The sequence below is a fragment of the Hemitrygon akajei genome, chromosome 8 (genome assembly GCF_048418815.1).
Source record: "Hemitrygon akajei chromosome 8, sHemAka1.3, whole genome shotgun sequence".
Lineage (NCBI taxonomy): Eukaryota > Metazoa > Chordata > Chondrichthyes > Myliobatiformes > Dasyatidae > Hemitrygon > Hemitrygon akajei.
Genome location: NC_133131.1, coordinates 153,270,529 through 153,280,392, shown reverse-complemented (window position 1 = coordinate 153,280,392; position 9,864 = coordinate 153,270,529). Strand labels below are relative to the sequence as shown.

At 42.8% G+C, this 9,864-nt stretch overlaps 1 protein-coding gene and 1 long non-coding RNA gene across 2 annotated transcripts in view; one reads left to right on the top strand and one right to left on the bottom strand.

Annotated features, from left to right (window-relative positions):
• Positions 1-391: 391 nt before the first annotated feature.
• On the bottom strand, positions 392-9,474 carry LOC140732351 (uncharacterized). Its single transcript, XR_012100054.1, has 3 exons — positions 9,362-9,474; positions 7,973-8,099; positions 392-864 (listed from the first exon to the last, which is right to left on the bottom strand). It is a non-coding gene; the product is annotated as an uncharacterized lncRNA (long non-coding RNA).
• A 125-nt stretch (positions 9,475-9,599) lies between these two features.
• The window catches only part of dync2i1 (dynein 2 intermediate chain 1), a 98,413-nt gene continuing 98,148 nt past the window's right edge, over positions 9,600-9,864 (top strand). The window contains exon 1 of the mRNA XM_073054865.1: positions 9,600-9,702. Coding sequence (XP_072910966.1) covers positions 9,688-9,702 — 15 coding nt within the window. The 5' untranslated portion in view covers positions 9,600-9,687. The remainder of the gene's footprint in view (positions 9,703-9,864) is intronic.

The window sequence follows — 9,864 nt, the reverse complement described above, 5'->3', positions numbered from 1 at the left end:
GAGAAGAGTAACAAATGAAATCCCATGGAAAAATGACAATAAGAGATTCTGAAGTCAGACTAATTTAAAATTAATAAGAATTTCCAATAGGAATTAATATTTAATAACAAGAAAGTTAATTTCCATAATGAAAATGTGAATGATTTGCAGAGAAGAATCTAATTATAACACATAAAATGCCGAACAACAGTGACAAAGTAAGAGCTTTCAAAAATAATTTATAATGTTAATCCAAAACAGAAAAAATGGATCCATTTCCATTTATTATCAGAGAATGTAGACGGTATACAACCAGAAATTCTTACTCTTTGCATACATCCACAAAAAACAGAATGAGAAAGAATGAACGAGAAAAAATCGTTAGAACACCTCCCCCTCTCCCCTGAGCAAGCAGCAGCAAAGCATAAACCTCCCCCTTGCCTCCACCCACTTCAGCAGAAAGCATCAGCACCCATCACCCACCAAGCAACAGGAAAGCCTCCAAATAGAGACCATGATCTGCAGTTAACAAAAACTATTGTTTACCCCAGTTTGACATGCCACAGGCTCTCTCACTAACAGAGAGGTGTCACCCATTTCACGGCAAAAGGGGAGACCAACAAACAGTTGCTATTACGATGTTACAGTCTGCCGCATCGCTTTTTATTGAGATTCCCCGACTCAAGAATAGGCGGCAAACTCACCCCACCATCAAGAGAGAGAGAGTGAGAGAGATCGCTCAACTACGGAGGCCTCCGTCCACACATCTGCCACCAGGAAATCCTGATATTCCTTCTTCTGCAATGTGTCAGTAACCCAAAGCAGTCTGGATTTGGTTATCCAAGGGCCGCACAGGGCCTCGCCCCAGCACCTTCCGTGCCGCGCCTGGAGAACGTCGGAAAATGGCCAGTCAGTCGGTGAGCTCCAAGAGCAAGAACTCATTGGTGTGAAAAAACGCAGTTTGGGTGCTGTACTTACTCAATATTTACTCAAAATAAGATCATTTTCTTACGCGGAATTAGTCAGTTCATAATCACGCTAATGGCTATTTATGATTGGACCTGGTCTGTATCATTAAATATTATACAGATCTCAATGCAGAGACAAATCAGCATGTAGGAGGGAGATTGTAAATCTGGCTGAATAGTGCCACATCAACAACCTTTCTCTCAATGTCAGCAAAACCAAAGAGCTAAATAGTATACAAATTAATTACAAGATGGGTAAGATTGAACAGGAAAGGGAAACAAGGTATGTCTCTAATTTTTAAGAGGTATCAGCGGCTTCCTAGAAGGGTGCACGTATGGTATAAGGGATGGGCAGGGACAAGCTCTGCCTCATTGGCTCTTAGAGCAATATCTTAACAAAACTGACTTCCTGAACTTATACAAAGAATGGATACTTGAGCATGATAATGAAAAAAATATCAACATGATGGCCCCTCCATTAGAAAACCCATTTTATGCTAAAAGCAGGTAAGATGAAGAGAAGCAGAACAAAAATAGGCAAATTAATAAGGCAGCAGAGGAAGAGTGCCGGATGAACTTCGTGAAGCATAGTGTAGCAGTTAGTGTAATGCTTTATAGCGCCAGAGACTGAAGTCCAATTCCTGCCGCTGTCTGTAAGGAGTTTGTATATTTTCCCCATGACCCGTGGATTTCCTTTGGATGCTCTGGATTCCTCCCACGTTTCAAAGACATACAGATTAGTAGGGTTTAGTCAGTTATGGGAATGCTATGTTGGCACTAGAGGCATGGCAACACTTGTGGTTGCCCAAGGCAGACATTCAGGCTGTGTTGGTCATTGACACAAACGGTATAATTCTCTGCTTGTTTCAATGTTTCACTGTATATAAGACAAAAATATTTAATCTTTATAAACTTTTATGAAGTGCCTCAACTTGAATATTGCTAAACTGTATGATCCCCTGAAGGAAAATGAAACAGCTGTCTTTTTAGGATTCATTTTGCTCCTTATTATCCCAATTTGTTTCTTGATCTCAAGGGTACATTTGCCCTTTGACAGGGTTGCAGCAACACACAAAAGCACTGGAGGAACCTTGTGGGTCAGGCAGCATCATTGGAGGGAAACAAAGTCCCCTTATTACTCTGTCATGGGGGAGAAAGGGTTAAAACAGAAACGTGAGAAATATATGAGATATAGTCAACAGCTTTGTCTGCTACAGGACAGGACAAACTATGGTTCAGGTAGAAGGAAGGCATTTAAGAGGTACCTATGCAGATGGCTTCATCATCAGAACAAATATAATTGAAGATTGCCATGCAGATTAATGACATACTTAACCATGCAAATCATAGCTCACATTCAGATTCTTATTGTTGACTGACGTCTGGTATTATTTCCACAAAAGTCTTCAGAACTGTGCATACTTAAATTTGAGTACAGAATAAAATGTACTGGGAAACAACGGGCACAATAAATTGTTACATGAAGCTTGGCAGAAAAATTTATTTTAAGATTAATTGTACTATCTTGAAAAGCCAGGGTGAATTAGAACACTGCACTTTGCTTCTTTGTAGAAAGGGCAGCACTTTTGTGCAAACTTGCATTTTCCCCTCGAGGAAGATTGAGACATCAAGAAGAATGTGAAAGGCGAGTGAGATTCCAGTGCTGACTGCCTTCCTTTTGATCGCTGCCGGAGTAGGAATCTGTAAGTGGCCTATCGCTGTGTGGCTTGCTGTGGCAGACGGGTAGGCCTCTGCACTCCTGTGGTGTCCCTCGCCTTCAATGAATGTAGGTGATATCGGAGGATGGTATCCTGGTTCAGCATTTATGGACTGTGGACATTATCAGACTTACAGTTTGCACATTCTGTGTTTTTCATTACCAGTTCCTTTTCCACTTAGTTGTGCGAGGGGAGGGCGTTTGGAGGTTGAGGTTTTGCTCTTAGTTTTTTTGCGCGGGGTAGGGGTGTTTTTTTTGAGTCGATATTCCTGCTCCACTTTGTGCAGGGGGGAGGAGGGTTTTGGGAGTTGATGATCAGGATGCCATTCTCTAAGGTACAGGAGAGGAGTGGGTTTGATGCTCCTCTCTGAATGACTTCAATGTTCTTTGTTTCGTGGCTATCTGGAGAAGACAAATTTCAGAGCTGTAAATGGAGACATGCTTTGATAACAATTGAAACTTTGACAGGGTTGCAAAATTGAGGGAAGGGAAGTGGCTGGTTATTATAGAAATAGTTATTAAGTACTTAAACTTTCCATCTAGCTTCCAATAAATGGCCATGCAGAATGTACCTTATGGACTGAGTACCAGATATTATGACAGGATGATGACTTGTTCACATTAATTCAGAAGGAAGTAAATTATTAATGTTCATATCTTTACACAGAGCTCCAAGCCCGGATACAGAGCCCGGATAAATATGATAGAGATACAAATAGTAATTAAGATGAACACAGAGAAGGAATGATTCACTTGCAGCTGACACAATATGAGCTGTGACCATGTTGGCTCATCCTTTGATGAACTAATAAAAGGGGGAAGTCTTGCAGACAAACAACGGTAGAATACATTTATAGGGATTAGGCAAGTACAAGTATAAATTGAAGGAGGATTTAGTGGTTGCATATCTCAAAGGTCCTTTGGCTGCATAACAACGTTATTGTAAAAGATGATTAGCACACAAAATGAGCACAATGATACATAACAACACACACAAAATGCTGGAGGAACTCAGCAGGTCAGCCAGCATCTATGGAAAAAAGAACAGTCGATGTTTTGGTGCCGAGACCCTTCAGCAGGACTGGAGAGAAAAAAAAAAGATGAGCAGTAGATTTTTTTTTCCCTCCAGTTCTACCGAAGGATCTCGGCCCAAAACATCAACTGCACTTTTTCCCCCCCATAGATGCTGCCTGGCCTGCTGAGTTCCTCCAGCATTTTGTATGTGTTCCTTGGATTTCCAGCATCTGCAGATTTTCTCTTATTTGTGACAATGATGTATAATATTGTATATTTGTTTGATGTTATGGAAGGGTCGGTTTGGCAACATCTTGAAAGCCAGGTTCCATTTTGAATATTTCAGTCTCAGATTTACGCAACCTTCTTTGATTTCTTTTTTGTGCATGACAACTGGTGTTGCCCAGCAAGTATTGAGAGGCAAGATAATGCTTGCGGACATGTCTGAACAGCACAGTTCCAAGTTCACTAATTAAAGTGGCACGGAATATGAGGTATTGAAAATATGAAGTAAAACACTGCACCTGATCTGCACTGAAATCAGAATCGAGTTTATTATCGCTGATGTATGTTGTGAAATTTGCTGTTTTGCAGCTGAACAATTCATAAAAATTGCTATAAATCACAACAAGAATATATCAAAAATAAATAAAATAGTGCAAACGGAGAGCAAAATAGTTGCAACACACACAAAATGAGGGAGGAACTCAGCAGGCCAGGCAGCATCTATGGAAACAAATCGTCGACATTTTGGGCCAAGTCCTGATGAAGGGTCTCGGCCTAAAACGTCGACTGTACTCTTTTCCATTGATGCTGCCTGGCCTGCTGAGTTCCTCTACCAGTTTGTGTGTGTCGCCAGAGAGTGATGAACTCAGCCCAATACCTCTTGGGTACATCTCTCCCTACCATCAGCAGTTTCTACCAGAGGTACTGTCTGTTGTCCATGCCTATTATCTTGTTTATTATTTATTGTAATGCCTGCACTGTTTTGTGCACTTTACGCAGTTCTGGGTAGGTCTGTAGTCTAGTGTAGTTTTTTTTTCTGTGTTGTTTTCACGTAGTTCTGTGTAGTTTTAGTACTGTTTCATGTAGCACCATGGTCCTGAGAAACGTTGCCTCGTTTCTACTGTGTACTGTACCAGCCGTTATGGTCGAAATGACAATAAAAAGTGACTTGACTTGACTTGTCTCAAGAAGGCAACATTGATCAAAGACACACACCACACGGGGTATACTTCGTGATGGATGCCTTCTTCTTGAGGCAACAACACACAGAGTCCTGACGAAGGGTCTCGGCCCGAAATGTCGACAGCACTTCTCACTATAGATGCTGCCTGGCCTGCTGTGTTCCACCAGCATTTTGTGTGTGTTGTTGTTTGAATTTCCAGCATCTGCAGATTTCCTCGTGTTTGATCTTCTTGAGGCGTCAGCTTTTGAAAATGTCCTCAACAGAGGGGAAGCTGGTGCCCCTGATAGCGCTGGCTGAGTTTATAACTCTTTGTAGCCTTTCCTGATCGTATGCATTGGCACCTACACACTGGACGGTGATGCAAACAGTCAGAAAGCTCTCTGTGGTACATCTGTAAAAAGTTGCTAGTGGCTTTGGTGACATACAAATTTCTGGCTCACACTTAAAATGTATTTCTAAAATCAGTACACTAAAAGGCATTATATTCCAAACAGATGTGCAGTCTGAGAAGATGGCAGAGAGTAATTCAAAAAAGGTTTTGAGCATATCACACACAAAATGCGGGAAGAACTCTACATATCAAACAGAATCTATGGAGAGCAATAAAGAGTCCACTTTGCAGGTTGAGACCTTCCATCAGGACCTAATGAAGGAGTTTGGTCCAAGATATCAATTCTTTATTCCTCTTCGAAGATGCTGCTTCACCTGCTGAGTTCCTCCAGTATTTTGTGTGTGTTAGTCTGGATTTCCAGTATCTGCAGAATTTCTTCTGTTAGTATCATACCATTTGTATTCAGCAATCTATGTGTCAAACTGGATATCACACTATAAGAAGGATGTGGTTGCACTGGACAGAGTACAGAGGAGTTTCACCAGGCTGTTACCACAAATGGAGGATTTCAGTTATGGAAAGAAACTGGACAGGTTGGGCTTGCTTTGTCTGGAGAGGAGGAATCTGAGTAGTGACCGTAATCGAAGATTATATATGTTATGGAAAGGATAGGCAATTAAAATCTTACTCCCATGCTACATAAAACCATGAGTGTCATTTCAGGTGAAAATGGGGAATTTTAAAGGGTATCTATGGGGCAAGTTTTTTGTGAGAATAATGGTTGGTATTTGGAATTTACTGCCAGAGGAGGAGGCGGTATCAGGTACAATTACCAAGCTTTAAAGGTATTTCATCAGACATAACAAAGGAGAGTTTGTTAATTGTAGAGCCTATCCTATTGGACACATTGCCTTGGGCCTCATGACAATAAATTATGCAGCAGTTGAACATTGTGTAAAAAAATGCTCTTAACTTTATTGAATGAATATTTTGGCTGTATAAACTTTTCACAGGGAACATAAGAAACGGAAGCAAAAGGGGGACAATGAGCTCCTCAAGGCTGCATTGCATTTTACCAGACCAATGTTGGCCTCAGCATCCCTTTCCCATGGTCTCTGAAGACAATCCTGAGAGTAATAACAAACAGGAGAAAATCAGCAGATGCTGGAAATCCAAGCAATACACACTAACACACACCAACACACATTGCTGGAGGAACTCAGCAGGCCGGGCAGCATCTATGGAAACAAGTACAGTCGACATTTCGGGCCAAGTCCTGATGAAGGGTCTTGGCCCGAAACGTCGACTGTACTCTTTTCCATAGATGCTGCCTGGCCTGCTGAGTTCCTCCAGCATTACGTGTGTGTTGCCGGAGAGTGATGAACTCAGCCCAATACCTCATGGGTACATCTCTCCCTACCAAAAGCAGTTTCTACCAGAGGTACTGTCTCAAGAAGGCAAATCCATCAAAGATCCCCACCATACGAGATATACTATTTTCTCCTGGCTGTCATTAGGCAAGGGGTGCAAAAGCCTGAAATAACATGCTATTTTCCTTCAATCATTTGGTTCTTGAAACAGTGAGCTGCTGGTCTAACGTTGTCCGCCATTCATTCTTCGGGTTTTTTTTTCTGTTTTGTGGATGTCTGTGAAGAGCAAGGATTTCAGGTTGTACACTGTATACATTCTCTGTATATTGTATTGAACCACTGTACTAACCAGCACAACTCTTATCACTAAAATTTAGCAACACTATGACCATTTTGATCATTTAGCACGAAAGTGGACTTTTTTGTACTAACTGTGTTCTTTCTTATCAAAGTTGAGTTTATGTTTAATTTGGGCCTTACACTAAATATCTGCAAGACAAAAATCTGCTAACTGCAGCCCCACCCGCCAGTACCCCTGCCCTCTGACTCAATGTGAGTCATTGTGAGTCTAGGATCTCAATGTGAGATCCTAGAGAGTGTGTGGTATTTCCCATAACTTGCGAGGCATCTCCTGGTGAAGGCAGACCTTGACAACAAAATTCACCACAAATTTTAACACGTAGCCTTTGGCTGATCGGGGGGAAAAAAACTGAAGATCATGACCTCAAACCAACACAAAACATGGCCAATGCCGCCTGACATGCTGAGTTCCTCCAGCACATTGTGTGTGATCCTCGAGATTTCCTGCATCTGCAGAATCTCTTGAATAGCAGTGATCCATGTCTCTCATATATTTCTGAGACCTGGAAATCCTACAGGAAACTTCTCAGGGTACCAGGGGGAAAAAACACTAATGCTGTCTCTGCAAAATCCTGCAGAGGATTACTGGAAGTGTAAGTAAACTAATATCTGTGTTCTCTCCTGTGCTAATCTCTCTTGTACTGAGGTCTAGTTACAGTCAGTCAATTTGGTATGTGAATGACATGGCCTTGTGACATCAAACTCCTGAGACTGCATAACCATTTGAAATGTATTCATGGGAAGAGATTACCAAGTGGATGTAGGAGAAGAGTCACAGATGCTCTTGAGGTTTCCTTGAAGAAGCATCCATTGACTCTTCATCAGAAATGGGGGGGGGGGGGGAAGAGAGGGCCGAAGCCCAGTAATAGAGATAGGGGAGGGGGTAGGGCCTAGAGGTGCCAGGTGGAAAACCAAGCAGAGGAAAGATTAAGGGGGGAGGGGATAAGCATGAAAGAACTGTAGAGATAATGAAGCAGAAAGTTGAAAGGGGAGAGAGGCAGAGAGGGACCTGGGATAGGGAAGGGGGGAGGGGGAGGGAATTACCGGAAATCGGAGAATTCAATGTTCATACCACCAGGCTGGAGGCTACCCAGACGGTAGATGAGGTGTTGCTCCTCCAACCTGAGTTTGGCCTCATCATGGCAGTAGAGGAGGCCATGTATGGACATATCTAGATGGGAATGAGAGGCAGAGTATGAACATTGAATTCTCCAATTTCCAGTAATTCCCTCCCTCTTCCTCTATCCCAGGTCCCTCTCTGCCTCTCTCCCTTTTCAACTTTCTGCTTTATCTCTACAGTTCTTTCATGCTTATCCCCTCCCCCTCCCCCCTCCCCCTCCCCCCCTTTCTCTTTCCTCTGATTGGTTTTCCACCTGGTGCCTCTAGGCCCTACCTCCTCCCCTATCTCTATTACTGGGCTTTAGCCCTCTCTTCCCCCCCCCCATTCCTGATGAAGGGTCTCGGCCCGAAACGTTGGCTACTCTTTTCTCACGGATGCTGCCTGACCTGCTGAGTTCTTCCAGCGTTGTGTACGTATTCTTTGATCCACAGCACCTGCAGTTGTATTTTTGTGCACTGACTCTTCTTTCAAACTTTACCCCTTGAACATTTGAAGCAGAGAAGGACCATTTGGCCTAGTATGGAGAACCTTGATGGCAAGCATCAGCAGCACATGGAGACCTTATGTAAGAATGAAAGGAGTGCACCATCTCACAAACGAACCAACCACCTCCCCCATTTGTGGAGAAGTCCACAATTCTAACATTGGCTTTGTCAGCCACCACAGAGCCTACTAAATAGCAACTGAAGAACATTATTGAAAAGCTATCTAAGAAGGTCATCCTTACTTAAACGGATCAAAAGAGGCTACAGAGGATTGTAGGTTCAGCTAGCACCACCATCGGCTCAGCCCTCCCCACCATAGAAGCCATCATCAAAAGGGGGCATCCACTATTAAGGGTGTTCACCATCTGGGACATGCCCTCTTCTCTTAGCCACCACCAGGGAGGAGGTACAGGAGACTGAAGACACACAGTGAATGCTTTAGTTTCTTCCCCTCGGCATCAGATTTCTGAACGATCTATGCATCCATGAACATAAATCATTCTTTTTTTAGCACCATTTATTAACGTTTTAGGTCTTGCACTGTACAAATTTCACAATATACGTCAGTAATAATAAACCATATTCTGAAAAGCAGACTTATTTTGGATAATGACAAATCAGATACTTAATGAACAACAGTTTCACTAATTTACTGTATAAAAGGATGTATAAGTAATGTTAATTTTATTTTGGTATATTTGTCGCTTCCCAAGTTTGCCTTCAGATCAATATTGATGGATTTTTAAAATTTGCATTTTGACAATATGCACAGTTACTGGGTTATTTTTAAGTGCCTAGGTTTTAGTTGACTCTAAATGTGCACTTTACCTTTACTTAATGTATCTGGACAGGATGACTCACATCTCCAGCGCCACACAGCGGAACTCGATATGATACCCAGAAACGCGCATGCTTAGCCCCGTCGACGTCATTTATATCTGGGTGGGAGGGAGGCAAGAACGCGGAGTTGCCATGGTTGCAAACTCTTTCATCTCAGTTGTCATGGGTACCCCACCCGACGCAGTTGCCGGAGTTGCCTCTTCACTTGACGCATGCGCCTTTGAAAAAAAATCGCGACCATACCAAGATGGCGGCCAGCTGGTAACTAAGGGTGCCGCTTTGGCGCCATAGTAACGTCGGCCGTGGCTGGTACTATGAAGCCGAGTAAGGTAAAAAGGAGACCAATCAATAGGTAGAAGCCAGCGAGTCTGAGCGGCGTGTTTTGCAGCTGCAGTGAGCGTCGGGTGGAGGGAGAGTCGCTGCCGGGGAGCAGGCCGGAGCTATATTTGGTTGGCAGCCTGATTTCAACCCTTCCTTCCCGAATAAAAGCT